The sequence below is a fragment of the Cydia strobilella genome, chromosome 2 (genome assembly GCF_947568885.1).
Source record: "Cydia strobilella chromosome 2, ilCydStro3.1, whole genome shotgun sequence".
In the NCBI taxonomy this organism is placed as follows: domain Eukaryota; kingdom Metazoa; phylum Arthropoda; class Insecta; order Lepidoptera; family Tortricidae; genus Cydia; species Cydia strobilella.
In genome coordinates this window covers 28329633-28347583 of record NC_086042.1, presented here as the reverse complement: position 1 = coordinate 28347583, position 17951 = coordinate 28329633, and the positions used below count along the sequence as shown (strand labels likewise).

General features: G+C 42.1%; 1 protein-coding gene across 1 annotated transcript in view; it reads right to left on the bottom strand.

Moving 5' to 3' along the window:
* Positions 1–11156, bottom strand: part of LOC134755272 (uncharacterized) — a 234927-nt gene extending 223771 nt beyond the window's left edge. The window contains exon 1 of the mRNA XM_063691786.1: positions 9360–11156. Within this exon, the coding sequence (XP_063547856.1) occupies positions 9360–11156 (1797 nt within the window). The remainder of the gene's footprint in view (positions 1–9359) is intronic.
* Positions 11157–17951: the final 6795 nt, after the last annotated feature.

Sequence of the window (17951 nt, the reverse complement as noted above, 5' to 3'; positions counted from 1 at the left end):
ATTTGATAGAAGTAAATCCCCTAAACATAGAAGTATTTGTAGAGTTGAGCGCAGTTGCCGCGACGCGATGATCTTGTCTCTCAGGGGGTTGTCCAATGTGATTGTGCTCGGTCGAAAGTTTTGTGCTGATTTTGCATTGATGTTTCAACTCTCTTTAGTAGGTTGGCTTCCGCTTCTATAACCGAGGTTTGATTCCTCCATAACTGTGCCAAGTGTTTCTCATTAGCTCTGGTCAGGTCGATGTCCTTCTGGTATTGTTCGGCGAATTGATCGTCGCGCACGCCGAACAGGCTGTGAGCGACGTTACCGACGGCGTTGAAGTATGCCCTCCTCTTTCGTGGTGATTCGACGCGTTGACCGAGTAGCATGCTGTCGTAGTATTTTAATTCCGAATAGGCGTGTCGCAGTTGATTGAGTACGATGTTGCACTGTTGTTTATTTTTAATGGCGTGACACATATTTTCCAAGTGCTTGATGTATTTGGAAAATAGTTCTGATCCTTCCCAGTATGGATTGATGTCATAATATACTACAAGTTTCCACTCGTCTCGTGCCAGTTTCATATTTGTTATTTTATCAAAGTAAATGCCTTGACCGTCTTTGAAACGTGATACGTCATGAGTGCATTGTGCCGGCGATATAAATAACATAAACAGCATAAGCGCCATAGTGATGTAACCAATGAGTTTGGATTTTGTTGGTTTTCTTTGCTTTGTTTGTCTTGCAGGGGGCGTGGCCGATAAGTTTTCTTTCTGTTCTTCACTGATTGATGCTTCATTTTCTGATACTGGCAGTTTTGACAGCTTGATGATGGGCCTTTTGATTATTGAGTTTTTTGTCTTTACTGAAGCGACACGGACTAAACCATCCTTTCCTGCATGAACATCTGATACTCTGCCAAGGGCCCACTTGCCGGCAGGTAGATTTGCGTCGTGAATGATTACGACGTCGCCGATTTCAATGTTGGGCTTGGGTTGCGTCCATTTACAGCGTGATTGTAACTGACACAAGTATTCAGTTTGCCATTTTTTCCATATATCTTGGAATATTTTCTGTGTTAGGCGCCACCGTGTACGCTCGTCCCTTTCAGTCTCAACGATGTGGAGAGTCGGACCACTTGCTAAAAAGTGTGCCGGCGTGATATAGTCCAAGTCGTCAGGGTCTTCGGTTAATGCACACAGTGGACGTGCATTCAAACAACCCTCTATCTGTGCTAATAGAGTCGAAAATTCTTCGAAGGTTAGGTGTTGTTCTCCCAGCACTCGGTGAAGATGATGTTTGAGGCTTTTGACGGCGGCTTCCCACAGGCCGCCCGCGCTGGGCCACGAAGGTGCATTGAAGTGCCAGCTGATGTTCATATCGCTGATGGCTTTGAAGAATGATTCATCTAGCGAGGCAGTGATCTCTTCATACTCCCTTTTTATTGCTTTGTTGGCTTTGGTAAAATTCGTGCCATTGTCACTGAAGATGTGACGGGGTGCTCCACGCCGGGCGGACATTCTGCGTAGAGCGGCCAGAAATGATTCTGAGCTTAGGTCTGAAACTAGCTCTAAGTGCACAGCTTTTGTCGCCATGCAGACAAACACAGCAATGTAGCCCTTAGTCGTTTTGATGCCGCGACCCTTGCTTGCCTTCACTAATACGTATCCTGTATAGTCCACACCGGTATTATAAAATGGCCTTGATGGATTTGACCTTGATTCAGGTAAGTCACCCATGAGTTGTGATAGCTTTGGAGGTTTCTGCTTGAGGCACGTTATGCAACGGCGTAGGAGATTTTTCGTTGCTCTATTACCTCCTACAATCCAGACTGATTCTCTTAGCTTGGAGTGAGTGAGTTTGGCGGTTCCGTGCAAAACAGCTTTATGTGCTTGATCTATAAGCAGCTCCGTCAGGCGACCTCTATGTGGAACGATAAGTGGATGCTTCATTTCCCAGCTGATGTGTGCGTTATGAAGTCGTCCTCGAACGCGTAACATTCCGTGTTGATCCAGGAAAGGTCTTAATTTCAAAATATTGCTTTTTAAATCCACTGATTGATTTGTTTTCAAATTGATGATTTCATTTGAAAACTCTCTTTCTTGCACGTACTTGATTATTCTATTTTTAGCGCTTCTTAACTCGTCAGCTGTTAGGTAACTCGAGTTTTGCTGACGCCGCGAAACCGCTCGTAGTATCCATGCGAGTACGCGGGTGCAATGAGTCATGTTGCTATGCTTGTTTATTAATTCATTGATAATGTCCCCGTCTGATTGTTTACATGTTACCGCGTGGCATTGTTTTGATGTTTTAACCTCTTGATCCGTAGTGAATGTGGGCCTTTCTTGATTTTCACTGTATGTTGATAGCCACTTTGGACCATTTCTCCAAAGAGGATGCTTTAGTAATTGCTGGGCCGTGATTCCGCAACTAGTGCAGTCGGCCGGGTTTTCTTCGGACTTGACGTAGTTCCAACAAGTCGGCGGTATTATTTTTGTAATTTTCGTAACCCTGTTGGCTATAAATGGCTTCCATTTGCTAGGTTCGCCGTTTAGCCAGCCCAGCACTGCTGTACTGTCCGACCAGCAGACCAATTTGATATTGTTTTCAGATAGGGATTGCTTGATCTTCTCCATGAGGGCTGATAGAAGTAGAGCTGCGCACAGTTCTAATCTAGGCAAGGTCACCGATTTTTTGGACGGTATGAGCCTTGTTTTCGCTGCTATCAGTACTGGCGGCGGCGTTGATTTTTTGTCATCGGTAGAGACGACACGACAGTAGATTGCGCACGCGTATGCTTTAGTCGATGCATCGCAATAACCGTGTAGTTCAAGGTCTTGATTCTTGTAGGTATTTAGCCAACGCGGGATTTTGATTTCTTTGATAGTTTGTAGGTCTTGTGAAATTGTGTACCATTCCTTCTTGATATTATGGGGTACTTGATCGTTCCATCCAATGTCATTTGATATGACATTTTGAAACAGTAACTTCAATTTTGTGGTTACTGGCGACAGCCACCCCAGAGGGTCGAATACTTTCGCTATACTTGACAGTAACTCTCTCTTTGTCATTGTGATAGATGTTTGAGTTGATAGTGGTGTTATTTTTAGTTGGAAAGTAAATATATCTTCTTGCGGGTGCCAGCGTAGACCCAGTGTTTTCGTTGTTTCTTGATCTTTGAATTCGAAAGTTTGTTGCTGATCTTGAGACTTGATAGCTCCTTGCAGTAATTCGGGCGTGTTTGATGCCCATTTGCGAAGATTGAACCCTCCTGATTTTAATAGGTCGATCAAATCTTGTTTCATTTTCTTTGCTGATTCGAGATCGTGACAGCCGTGTAGAAGATCATCCATGTAAAAACTCTCTTCTACGACCTTAGCCGCTTCGGGGTAATTGTTGCGTTCGTCCTTGGCTAGCTGTCTTAGCGTCATCATGGCTAACCAGGGGGCAGCTTTGGTGCCGTAGGTTGTGGTCGTTAATGCGTATACGCGAAACCTTTGATGTTCGTTGTCTCTCCAAATGATCTTCTGATATTTTTGATCTTGAATGTTTATACCAATCATTCTAAACATTTTTTCTATGTCTGCAACGTACGCGACCTTATATTGTCTCCACTTAATGATGAGTGACAATAATTCGTGTTGTAAATTGGGTCCGCTGAACATGATGTCGTTCAGACTTGTTCCATTTGACGTTTTGGAAGACGCGTTATACACAACTCTAAGAGATGTAGTTGCTGATTCAGGTCTTTTCACGCAGTGATGTGGCAAAAAGCACTCTATTGTCGAATTGGGTGGCCCGTCGATTTCGTCTGTACATTCGCGCATATGGCCTAAACTTATGTATTCTTGAATAAACTTCTTGTACTCTCTCTCGATATTTTGATCCTTTCGAAACTTGATCTCGAGTTGCCTGAACTGTGCTATGGCCATGTTCTTTGAATGTCCTAGAGCATTTTCCATCTCTGGCTTCAAGGGCAATCGAACGACGTATCTTCCGTCCTCTTGTCGAAATGTAGTTTCGCGGTAGAAGTTTATACAATGTTGATCTTCTGATGACAAATTTGATGTTTCATTGATGTCTTCTATGGTCCAGAAGCGCGAGATATCAGTCATATTGTTGACGACGGTGCAGCATTGATACGATGGCAATGGGACCTTCCCGCTTATGATGTACCCAAGTTTTGTTTTCTGGGCTACAGGGAGGCCGTCGCCTTCTATTATTGTTCCATTTTGGACGAATTTAGCGTAGATTTCCGTTCCTAAGATTATATCGATATGGCGGCTGATGTTGTAATCCGGGTCTGCCAGTGGAAGGCCTCTTAAGTGCGACAGATCGGGTTTGACGAAGGTTTGATTCGGGAGTGGAAGAGTGAGTTTATTCATGATAAATAACTCGCCATCAAATTGATAGTCACAGTGCATTGATGACATGGTGACGTTTATAACACCGTTGCAGGTGTTTCCATTAATGCCGAGGCCATACATAGTATCTTCACAGCTTTCTCGGGGTATTTGTAGAAGTTGAGCCGCAGCCTCCGTGATCAGTGACATCTGTGCTCCAGGATCAATAAAGGCTCTCAGAATGTGATAAGTTCCATCTACTGCCCTTACTTTGATGAGGGCGGTTGCTAATAAAACTTCTATATTATTCCTACATTCTTGCGTAATTGTTGCAACAGTTTTCCGTTTATTAAGTAGGTCGAAAGTATCTTGTTTCTGACTGTAGGCATCATGTACGAGCGTATTATGTTTTCCTTGACACGTGCGGCATCGACTTGTTGAAATACATTCTTTATCGTAGTGATTGTAAAGGCAATTTTTGCATAAATTCAAACTTGCAATAATGCCTCGTTTGCTTTCTGGCTTTGCACCTTGAAATGTTTCGCAATAAAATATGCCGTGATTCTTATTACAAACTGGGCAATGTTTTCTTTGATAATAACTTGATTTAACATCATTTGAATTATTTTGTGATAATGATGTATCTTTAATGCCTACAAATGATTTGTAGTAAGGCTTTCTTGATGCTTCTGACTGTTGGAGTGTTTTCGGTGTGTCCAACTTGCGGCGGCTTGCTTCAAATGATGTGAACTTCATTTCTAGGAAATCTAGAAACTCCTTTAAGGTCGGCAAGTCACGTGGGTTCTTCAATGATTCGACATACTCCGTATGAGTTTCCGCGTCCAACTTTTGTGATAAAATATGGACGATGAGCGGATCCCATGACGAGGTGTCCACGCCGAGGTTCCTGATGGCGTTTAGGCACTCGTTGGTGGTGTCATGTAGACGCTTGATTAGTTGATACGATTGTTGTTGCATTGTTGATAGCGACAACAGGTTATTGAGGTGGGCGGTGAAAATCAGTTTTGTGTTGTTGTACCTGTGGTTTAGGATTTCCCAGCAGGTGTCATAATTTTCTGAGCTGATGTTGAGATGTTGAATGAGTTTTTCAGCTTCACCTCTGACCTTATTTTTCAAGAATTGCATCTTTTGTGCGTTGGACATGGAGCGATTTTGATGTATGGCTTCATTAAATAGATCCTTGAATGAAACCCACTGTTGGTAATTCCCACTAAACGGCGGTATGTCCATGACGGGGGTTGATTTCTCCCGGTGAGCCATGGACCATATTTTCGAATTGATAGATTTTTTGATGTCTTGGAATTTCTTCTCATATTTGCAGAACGTTTGATTGTAGGTTTCGTCATCTTCGAAAAGTTCACTGTCGATGTCCCAGTGAAGAGTGTCAATTGTTGTCCAACGAGACTGGACTGATTTGAGTAAATCTTCCAATTCCCACTTTTCCTTGACGGTGGAGAGGTCGATGTAATGTAAAGTACGCGCGAAGGCCTTGAAGTTGCTCTGTTGTTTTCTCATCTTCTCTGATAATTTGGCAGCATCGACGCTTGGGTTTTCGGTGAAATTGAAAATAGGTGGAATTGCGAACCCTGGATTGACTGGAGCCCGGCTGTCCGTCTTTTCTTGATTCTCAGATTGTTGTGGCTGAGGGACGGCGCGGCTCTGGTGATTTGATGTCTCAGGATGCACTTCTTCATTTTTAGGGTTTTTTGGTTTTTCTGCTGCCCAATTGGACATTTCTGGCGAAGAGTCTGTTGAACGTTCTGCTGGTTTCGGTGAGATTGGCCTAGGCCTCGGTGATAGAGGAGCCTTTTTAGCTGTATCCAAATGATCTAGCAATACAGACCGAGCTGATTCGTAGAAGGTTTTGGTTTTGTTATAAGTCTTTTCGGCATAATAAGTGCAATCTTCGTTCTGGAATGCTACCAACCTTGCATGATTGTTTTGAAACTCTTGCCAAAATCCGTCGAGGCCGGTCAACTTGTTATTGATGTTAGACACAGTTCGGCGGCTTGGACCATCTTTTTTGTAGTTCTCAAATAGCCTGTTCATACTGGCCATGAGCTGATTTTGTTCGTTGCGAATCGTTTCCATTTCCTTTTCTAAACTCATCTTGATTGATTGATAGGTATTGAAGTTGATATTGATAATAAGTATTAATCAACAAATAATTGATAATACTGTGGCCACTGATTTGATGTTTGATATTGATGTTTGATATTGATTTTATTTGCCGTAGCAGATTTCTCTTACTTGGCTTGATAGCAGACGTCTCTTGATAATCTTGATAATGATGATCTTCGATGATGAACTGATACTCCTATGACAATGACAATCCGCACGGTGAGACCCGCTTGTGGGAGGCCGTTTGGACGAACTCACTGCCACAGTCACTGATAAGCTTCGAAGGACCAAAAGATGTACGGGTTGTACATCTGAGCTGATATGATTCTTGATCTTGATGGTTGATTGATATCTTGATGGAAACACTGATTTATGTATATGTCTTTATTTATAACCAAAGTATATAATGAGTACTAGCTAGGAGCACGTATGTACGTAAACTGAAATATAAATCGAATTAAAGCGTAATCGCATAAACAGCAATCATTCATTATATTAAATGCTGACGCGAGAAATGTGCGATGCTTGCATTGTACACAGCCTGTTCGCAATAAACACTTTGTAGTTCCTGTTTTCGTTTCTAATCCAGTGAAGAACTGTCGAAGAATCTGTCCAGAAAAAACGTGCGGTAGGTTTAATTCTGTGTTCATTTTCTATGACTGTTGCTAGGCGGCATCCTAACACCGCAGCTTGGAGCTCCATACGAGGTACAGTCACCGTAGATTTAATTGGGGACACACGGCTCTTGCTCGCAATAAAGGCAACCCGTACGCTATTATTGTTGTCGACTATTCGCCAATAAGCAACGCATGCGAAGGCGCTCGGTGAAGCATCACAATAAATGTGCAGCTGCAGTGTATGACCCTGGGTGGGGCTGAGGAAATACCACCTAGGTATTTTCAAATCCTTGATAGTCTTCATTTGTGTTATCCATTCACGAAATGCCGCAAATAATTGTTCAGGTAGTTGGTCGTTCCAGCTGATGTTTAATTTCCATGTCGCTTGTATAATTATTCTTCCTTTTATTGTGAAGGGCGCGAGTAGGCCGTATATGTCAAAAATAGACATGACAATACGAAGCACTTCTCGTTTCGTAGGCACTTGCTTAAATGACAATATCTCATCAGGAATGCGCTTGAGCGACAGATCAAACCCGAGCGAGTCGATAACGGGATTCCATAGCAATCCCAATGTTCGCTCGCACAGATCTTCGCCACCGATTTTGAACCTTATTGCACTCGGACTCAAGGTCTCTGTTGGCATGCGTCTTAATATTTCAGTTTTGTTGCATGTTAAATTCCTCATTTCAAATCCGCCATCCTTGTGGATTTTCAGAACGTCATTAATAATTTTCACAGCTGTTTGTTCGTCGTCGTGGCTATCCAAGTAGTCGTCCATATAATGGGATTTAATTATAGCGTTCACGGCGTCAGGCATGTCAGTTTCGAAACGTTGTGCGTTTTTATTTTTAATAAATTGTGCAACGAACGGTGAGCAGTTCGCGCCAAAAATCAAAGCCGTCATGGCATATGTCTTCACAGGCTCTGAGGTACTTTCGCGCCATAAAAACCGCAGCGCGTTTTGATCTTCCTCTCTGATCCTTACTCGAAGAAACATGTCTTTAATGTCTCCGGCCCAAGCGATGGAACCCTCCCTGAACCGAAACATAATTCCCAAAAGCGATTGAAGTAAATCTGGACCTTGTAATAAAAAATCGTTTAAGCAATGTCCGCCAGAGGTCGCCGCTGAGTCGAAAACAACCCTTAGTTTCTTTTTATTTGGATTATCAATTCCAAAGTGAGCCAAATTCCATATGCGTCCCGTAATTGTGCAAGTGTTTACTTCTCGAGCGTAACCACTGGTAAACAAATGGTTTATTCTTTCACGATAGCGATTAAAATAATCCACGTCTTTTTTAAATTTTCTCTCGAGGCAAAGTAATCTTTTTAAGGCCATAGAATACGAATCCGGCAGGGTTGCATCAGATTTCCATGGCAAGCCAACTTCCCATCTTCCATTAACTAGCTTGGCGGTGTTTTCGAGAATTGAAATCGCCTGTAACTCGTCTTTGCTTTGTCGAGGTTTCGTAGTAACACCGATCGCCTCTAATGCAAATGAATGACGTACCATCATAGTTAAGTTTTTTAGGGCTTGATTTTCCTCTTGCGATTCCCAATTATCCATATTATGAATAAGTGCGACAGTTTCCGGATCGGATTTGTTGTTATTGTAGACATCATTTTGTAAATAATTCACACTATCTATGCACGACGGTAACAGCTGATAAGACATCGGCAATGAGTCAGCGGGGGCCGCGGCGGCGAGGGGTGCGGGCGGCAGGTCATGCAGTGGCTGCGCTCGCGTTGACAAAGGTGCTGCGTCATTCTGTAGCCGAGCGCCGGGCGCGGCGCATATGTTACCATGAACACACCAACCGAGCGGTGTGCGTGTGAGATAAGGCGTATTTTTGCTTCCCCGTATTATTGTACGAGGTTCAACCAGATGATAATGGTCCTGGCCAATTAGCAATTGTGGTTTAACGTCGACGCGCAATACAAGTTGCTTAAAGTCTTTTAATCGTTCGTAACTCTCAAATTTAACACTGGATAGTTTTTGTACTGGCAAATCAAGATCACTCATTTTACGCGCGCACAGTTCGAATGATTCACCTGTGTTATTTGTAATGGTTAAGTTTACAATTTCACTTTTGCATTGTAATTCTGTATTTTTCCAAGCGCCTTGAACTTGTAACGTTTTACTGTAGCCGCGCAAGCCCAATGTGTCGGCGAGATCAGCTGATACCAGAGATACCGATGCCGCGTCATCGAGTAACGCGCAGACTCGCTTGCTTCCATTAGGTCCGTGCACCACTAACGATACTACTTTTAATAGCACAGTCTTGTTATTATTGTTTATGTTATTTACATAATCACTCAAGTCCGCGGTTTCACTCTCGTTAGATTGTACGGCAAATTCACTGTCAATCACGTTAACATAGTTCTCACTTAAACCATTGTTGTTTTTTGGAATCCAATGTAGTAATTTATGATGATCCTGGCCGCAGTTATCCACGTTGCAGGCCGCGGCGGGGCAGGTCTGCTTATCATGCTGTGATATTAAGCATTTAAAACATAATTTACTAAAACGTATATAACGCCAGCGATCGCGCCGCATCGCTCGCTTGAACCGTGGACAGTCGGGCAGTGGGTGGCTAGATATTTTGCAGAAGTTGCATTTCTCTGTGTCAGTCATTAGTAGAACGGGGTGTTGGGTACCTCGTCGCTCTTCATGCTGTTTTCTATTCTTATCAGCTTGACTATAAATGTGAGACACTCCTGCTGTGGCTGCCTTTACAGCCTCTCGTTCTAAAAAATCCGATAAATGTTCGAACTTTGACCTTTTACTTTCATATAAATGTTCGTACGCGTAGTCACCCCACCGATTTATAAGGACACTTGGGCACTTAGACAGCACGGTGTTTATTAGCTCCGGGCTCCGTAAATAATCAGCTTGGTCAATGGAGCGAGCGGTTACGGCAAAGTTTTTTATTTTTGTAGCAAAAATAACAATTTCATTGTGGTAAGCTTGAGATAACGGTTGCAGTTTCTTGATCTGGTTGACTATTTTGTTAATAATCACTTCCGGGTGTCCAAAACGAAGTCCGAGGGTCTGCATAATAATCTTTGGATCGGTTTTGCCGCTAAGCATCGATACAACTGCCTCCTTAGCATCGCCACGTAAACATTTGCGCAATCGGCCTACATTTTCTGAGTCACTGAATTTGCAGCGCAATGTTGTCTCTTCATAAGCATCTTTAAATTGCAGCCATTCCATGGGGTCTCCGAAGTACAACGGCAAGTCCTTAGATGTTACCAATCTGGCTATTAGTTCTGGGTTTTGGGCTTTCGAAGTTGAGGCACTAATGACACTTTGCAGAGCGTTAGCCAATTTTTCGATGTCGCTCGGGTCACGCGAAGACTGCTGGGATTCTGTCGGAGCTGCGGGCTGCAGAGTTGGCTGAGCCGCGGGTTGCGGAGCCGGCTTAGTCGGTGGCTTGTCGGTGTTGTCGGCGGTAGATTTATCAGCGTGAGGGGCGATCAACTTGGCGTGAACAGCGTCTAGTTCATCGGTGCGAAACGCGAGTGGCTCGTTAGCGGGACTGGCGGCGGCGGCCGGGTGGTCGGCGCGAGCGGCGTTGGTGGCCAGGTAGTCGGCGTACGGCGCGCCCGGCTTATCGGCGGGGACGGCAGTCGGCTCGCCGTTAACGTGGCTTTCGAGTTCTTGATGTGGTTCTTGTTCTGTAACTTGACCACTGCGCACGAGCCATTCTTCAACTTTTTTATAACTAGAGCTAGCAGATCTGTCACTTCTATTCGATTGCACTTCCAGAGCTGCGATCTCCAAAGCTAATTTTTTATCAATTAGTTCTTTGTCGATTCTAGCCTTACTCTCTGCAGCCTCTAGTTCTAACTGCATTTTTCTAGCCATAAAAACCGACGAGGATACCGATTTATTACTGCGCGGAGGGTGCGGTTTCACAAGCTCGTTCTTGGCTTCCAAGTTATTTTCAGATTGCTGCTCAGGCATAGGCTGGGGTTGGTGAGCTGACGGTTCTCCATCCTTCTCCACTAGATTGGACGATGCTTTCTTCTTCATGCGTCGCGTTTGAATAACACTGCGCGGCGTTGACATCGATAACTAGTCCTGCTTACAGGTTCTGTTCCCGTGATCCGGTCGAAGTACCACTTTGTCAATTGTAGGTATGGTGCGGGAATGAGAAGACAGATTTTGAGACGATAATTGCCAAAAATGGGAGCGAACGGTATACGTGTGTGCTTCGATAAGGTGCAATGGCGACTAGCGGTCAAACGGTGCACACATGCATATCAATTCCTTCACATTTTGCTTTATTATAAAAAACTGTTTCCTTAACTAGGTACACAGATGGCGTTACAGGTAAGAAACATTAGTATTTATATTATATTTTTTCATAATATATGTGTGTTTATTTATATATGTATAGGTATATATAAACTATTATTTTTTTATAGTAGATTTTAAGTATTTAAACGCTTTTTATGGAAGTTCTTAACAAAGTATTACGAGCTTTGTCCCAGACAGGTAGGTATGAGTTTCTAGCGTCAACAGCTTGTATCTCTTAACGTCTTGCCGTGTTTTCATTGTTTGCTTAATTTAAAATTCTGCGAACTCTTCCTATAGAAATTTTGGCAACATCGGAAATTTCTTGCTACACTATTTGAAACAATCACTTTTAATTCCATTCCAGTAAACAAACAGGATATATTTTGTTCTAAGCGATTGTATTGACCTGCATCGACCAAACTTAAACCATAAATCGTCCAGCGTCCAAGTTTCGTCCAATCCGAGCTCGCTGCTTTAAGTTGAATGCCCCAGCCAAGACTATCTGATTAATCCCTCCAGTGTTGTGTAACTGACTTCTATCTGTGAAGTTTTGTTATTTAGACAAAGTGTCCAGTCGATTTGGTGCCGATTTTCAGTTTTGAAGTTTGGATCCGAGATAGCTTTTGATATATGATCAAAAATTTTGAAAGATAGGGAGACAAAGAACCGGCTTTGCTTTGCTTGACGACCGCCATCTTGGCGACATGGAGTCGGGATTAATTTTTTGTTTTTGCTCATTAACGTTGTTTGAAGTGTAATACTGATAGCTTATTATGCAGTAAACTAATGAAGACGTGTGCGGATAATGAAGAATTAATCTAGATACGAGTTTATCCACCGTTTTGGCGTCAACGCCAAGTAGCTCCACGTGGCCCTTGTATAGTCGCTATCGCTATACAAGAGCTCATAATATCACAACAGAACTACCGAACAACGTCGTGCTCTAAGAGCATTTGGAATTTCTACCTCTAACCGTATCTGGATAGAGCCCTAGAGGCCATAATTGTATTATTTATACTTTTACCGTACACTGGCTGATTTACATGAAGATTGAAGAAATATAACACGATCCCACGTGGATCCCACTTTGACGTTGGCGAAATCATCGACAGTATCGATGGAGCCATTCTACATAAAGATTGATTAATTGATTGATTGATTATATTACATAGACATAGTATAGTAGTTATATACATGAAACCGAGCGACCGTAACCGAGCGTGAGTAAGAGAAAGACATATTCATGTATTGACAGGTTAATGTATGGCAGCTTAATCCTTTTTCTCTTTCACTCTTATAAATTTCGGTATTTCGCCATCGCCTCCTACCTATGCTGCCATAACCCGACCATGAAAAAAAAAACCCGGTCGGTGATAGGGACAAAGCATGGCACTATTTTCTCTTTCCTCTTATAGGAATCGCAATAAGACTATCTTTCTCTATCAAAGAGTGTCAGGCCCTTGTTATATTATTATGTTACTTGACGTGACAGTGACGGAATGAACGTCATGATCATGGCAGTAATGCAGCGGCGAATGTCATTCATTTTATCAAGGAAATTGACAGATACAGCGGCGGCTACAATGACGCAGCAACAGTAATGCAGCTGCAGTTGACATCAGGACCTTAACGCTGTTTTAGCTGTAAGTTACAAATGTATTCTAATAGTATTTTATACAATCGTGATATAATAGAGTTTTTTAGTCGAGTACCGCGTTTAGGCCACGAAGCTTGCTGATTGGCCTAATAAAGGTACGAGATTGAAAAGCTTGATTATATCACTATTGCATACAATACTTTTTCTACGAGTCTCCTAAAATAATACTTTTTGTACTATAAAACCTAAATAATTAAAGAAAATTAGGTAAGTATTTCAAAAGACATCAACGCATGCATAATATTTTAATAGATATTACTCATGAAATAGTTGCGCGTTGGTGTCTTTTCCACTGGACCGCGGCGCCACGTTATTGGTCAAATTCATTATAGTTGACTAAACCGTTTCGTAATGAATATTATAGTGGAGTTGGGAGCCCATACATGAAAAGTACCCAATTACAGTTTGATACGTAATCTTAATTCAACGATTATAGTCGACGAGTAGAAAAATAAATTAAAGGCACTGTTAATGCGTTCCGTATATTTTATTTGTTTTATTTTAAGGAATAACCATAACGACCCGGCCCGGCTTCGCACGGGTTGTTCAACCATTTTACGCAAAACCTTAACAAATTATACACCTATACCTTCCTCAAATATAACTCTATTCATAGGTGAAAACCGCATGAAAATCCGTCCAGTAGTTTTTGAGATTATCGCGAGCATACATACAGATATACAGACAGATTCGGCGGGGGACTTTGTTTTACAAATTTATGTATTGATATTAACGTTTCTTCCCTATTAAAAGGAGGAAATCCGTTCGAAATTTTGTTTCTCCTTTAAAATTGTAATTTGATGCAATTAAAAACGAACACAAGTTTCATTTCCCGCATTCCCCTTGTAAGTAATTATACTCTGGCAATAAACTAACAAATGCAAGTGTCCGGGGACTAATACGCCGATGCCCGATACCATGAAGTATGTTGGAAGCTAAATGTATATTCCCCTTGCTTGCCGAGTGTCTTGTTCGCACGTTTGGGAAAACCAGAGATAAACCTAGTAGGTACCTACGTGGTACCTAACCATTTTTTTTTGTTTTTAAATTAAATTAACTTTATTTATATTCATACAACTTTTGCCAGCATGCCACTATTGTAAACCTCTTTGGTTTATGTAATAGTTGGCGAGTTCGCGCGATCCGATCCGCGTTTGCTTAATACTATTAGGTATACAATTAAATTATACTATTACATATATATAAAACTAATCTATCTATACACATCAAATCTCTGCATCTATTTTATACATTACTCTAGACTTAGGTAGTATTTTTTTAGTCTTGGCATACATCTGCCGTGGTTTTCAACAATGTTAATGAGATCATACAGTACATTTTTAGGTAAGGTGTTTAGTATACATGGGAGTAGAAAGTCAGTTACTCTTTTACCGTATATATTGTTACTTTTTGGAGTTGTATATGCAGGTAGATAATCTAAGGTACGCAAATTACTGGAGCGAGTATATACAGTGTATACATACAAGATATATACAGTGGTACTACGTACAAGATGATGTACATACAAGATATATACAGTGGTACTACGTAAACGAAATTAATAACTAGCTTAAATCTAAAATAGGCCCATGAGGCATTGTACCAAGGATGCTGGCGGTATTTCCTCGCTGTATCGCAATGCTGATACGTTGTGCGAGGAAGCCGCCAGCTCTCCGGTCACCAGTTACGTCAACCAGACGCTTCGCGGTTTCTGCAAACAACTTGTGCGCGCTGGAACCCCATGGACCTAGATTTTCATTTGTTTTTAAAAGTCTTATGTACATGTGTCTTTTTGTTGCATTTTTTTAAATCATTTGTCCACTGTATGTAGGTAACTAGGTATAACTGTGTTAAAAAAGGCGCGAAATTAAAATTTTCTATGAGACGATAACCCTTCGCGTCTACATTTTTAAATTTGCTGATTTTTTCTACGGACGGAATTGGCTTGACAAACTTTAATTTGATTTCTGTTTATGTTATGTTTTTTTTTCGCCTACTGCAGTAACTCTTCTCACTTGATGGTCTCATGAGATCAGCGCTGGAAGTCGCGAGCAACATGCTGAGATGAGGCCATTTTGTGGCCTGTTTTTCTACGTTTTTATTATAATTTTGTAAATAGTTTTTTTTTTGTGTTTACGAATAAAATATTTCTATTTTCTTTAATATCCGCTAGAGTCGCAAGACTGACAAAGTACCTAATTTCTAGGAGGATATAATCAACCGGAGTAGCCATTAACAGGCGTTCCCCTCTGTCGAATATAGTCGGCCAATGGTCATACACAATGTATGGACTGACGTTTATCTGACATGGCTATTTATATCATAGTTAGTTATATCCTCCTAGATCTTATTTAGGTAGGTATTACCATCTTGATAGAGACCGTGAACGCAAATGCACGCGCTTTTTTAGCCCCACTAAATTAGAGCAAGCCATGGCCGAAGTTTTCTCATCTGCGCTGTAAGCGATTGTAATGCGATTCCTGAACGATTCCTTTTGTAGCCAACTTGTCCATTCCACCCCGCTGCAGTGGGGTTGTGTTGCAAGACAAATTGTAAGTCCACTACGAACGTTCTTTTACGATTGCTACCGGTAATGTTGGCGCGTTTGAGCCCGATTTAATTTTCTTGTTATGGATTTGATTCAGCAGAGCTGTCGACAGTCACATTTCTGGAGATGAAAATCAAAATCAAAATGTAATGGCCACTTCTTGTACCATTCACTAACCCGGGGTTAACGAATGGTACAAGAAGCGCTGGTGGCCTAGCGGTAAGAGCGTGCGACTTTCAATCCGGAGGTCGCGGGTTCAAACCCCGGCTCGTACCAATATGTCGCTTTCGTAAAAACTAGTGCCTACGCCAATTCTTGGGATTAGTTGTCAAAGCGGCCCCCAGGCTCCCATGAGCAGTGGCAAAAATGCCGGGATAACGCGAGGAAGAAGAAGAAGGTAGAATTAGACCAAGAAAAGTTTGTAGAGATTTTGACAGCACACGCAGTGCCAGTGTAATGAGGGCTAACGCGTATGAATTCGCCGCTAGCGGCGCTAGTGTAGATGGTGGTCTTTTCCATAGTTCGAAATGTCAAATGTCACTTGTCACTTCAATGACTGACAGCTGTTCTTTAGTCTTTTGGACCACCATCAACAGAGGCGCCAACTGGTGAGCAAAAAAACGATAGCCCTCATTTATACGTCATAATTTCATAGAAGTTGTCAAAATCTCTGCAGATTTTTCTTGGTTTGACTAGGTACAGAGATCTCAAACTAATTTACGGATCAAATACACTATGTGTACGGAGAGTGCAATCCGATCTCGGACGCAGTACAATTTATGTGAGACGTTTACTTGGACCCATACGATTCAATGAGCGCGCGAATACCCGCGATACACTTTTTACTCGTTCACTTTTAATTTATTGAACAATGTTAAAGAACAAAGTCCAAAAAATAAATAAATAAAAATAATTTATTTCAGACTAAAAGGTCCATACATGGTTAGCAAACATTACAATCTTATTACTAGTGTTAGTAAAAGCATAAAAACTAAAACTAAAAACAAGACGGCGAGTGCATGCAGCCCCTGCCAACGGTTGAGCATGGGGCCATTTTCGCGCTCCATGAATACGCCCAGAATGCTGTTGGGGCTGCCGCGCAGGCGACGCATCAGCCAATGTGTGGTTTTGACGACTATTGGCCTGGTGGGTGGTAGCCCCGGGTTCAAATTCTGGTAAGGGCATATTTATTCGTGTGATGAGCACGAATAGGTATTTTTTTTTAATGAAATAGGAGGCAAACGAGCAGACGGATCACCTGATGGTAAGCGATTACCGCCGCCCATGGACACCCGCAACACCAGAGGGGTTGTAAGTGCGTTGCCGGCCTTTAAGATGGAAATACGCTCTTTTCTTGAAGGTTTGAAGGTCATATCGGTCCGGAAATACCGCAGGCGACAGTCCATTCCACAGTTTAGCTATTATTACACAGTTTAGTATTTGTTTCTAGACATTGGTGTTTTCTATGTATTCCTTTGAGCTTACTGGGGGACTTAGTCGATTTGTGTAGTATTTTCTTATAATATTTATTTAATGTACTTATAACGGTAAGTGTTCTGAGGAATTGTTCGGATAAATCACTGCCTCTTCTTTCCGCCATCGCTCTACGCGACATTTCCATCTTCACCGCTTAGATGGTTGGCAGTCGTCAACTGTGTGTTTCTCCATAAACTTCACACAGCTTAACTATGGAATGAACCGTAGTCCCTGGTATTTCCGGACCGATACGAGCTTCAAGAAAAGAGCGTACTCCCTCTTAAAAGCCGGCAACGCACTTGCAACCCCTCTGGTGTTCCAGGTGTCCATGGGTGACGGTAATCGCTTACCATTTAGGCGATTCATCTGCTCGCTTGCCTCCTATATCATAACAAAAAAATATTTTACTTAACATAATATACACAGAGACTAAAACTCACAGACTCCGTTGGTTGGGCCATCTTGAGAGAATGGATGAGGATCGGAACGTGAAAAGAGCTTATCTGGGCCGCCCAGCAGGAAGACGTCCTATTTGACGCCCCAGGTATCGCTGGTGCGACATGGTGGAGGCGGATCTGCGCGAACTTCGAGTCACCAATTGGCGAGAGGTCGCACAGGATCGAGAAAAGTGGCACTATCTTGTGTCGGAGGCCAAGTCTCATTTTGGGTCGCTGAGCCTACCGAGTAGTAGTAGTATACACAGATAGATACCTGCCTATATACTCACGTGAAGTGTATAATCATCCCATTTTTCGCATTACAGTAACAGGAAAAATATAATTATATTTTCATCAAATTATGTCCGTAAACATATTACAACGCTTCTAGAGAACCGACGCGAAATTTAATTTAAAAAAGCTAAATCCGTATAAAAACTCAGACA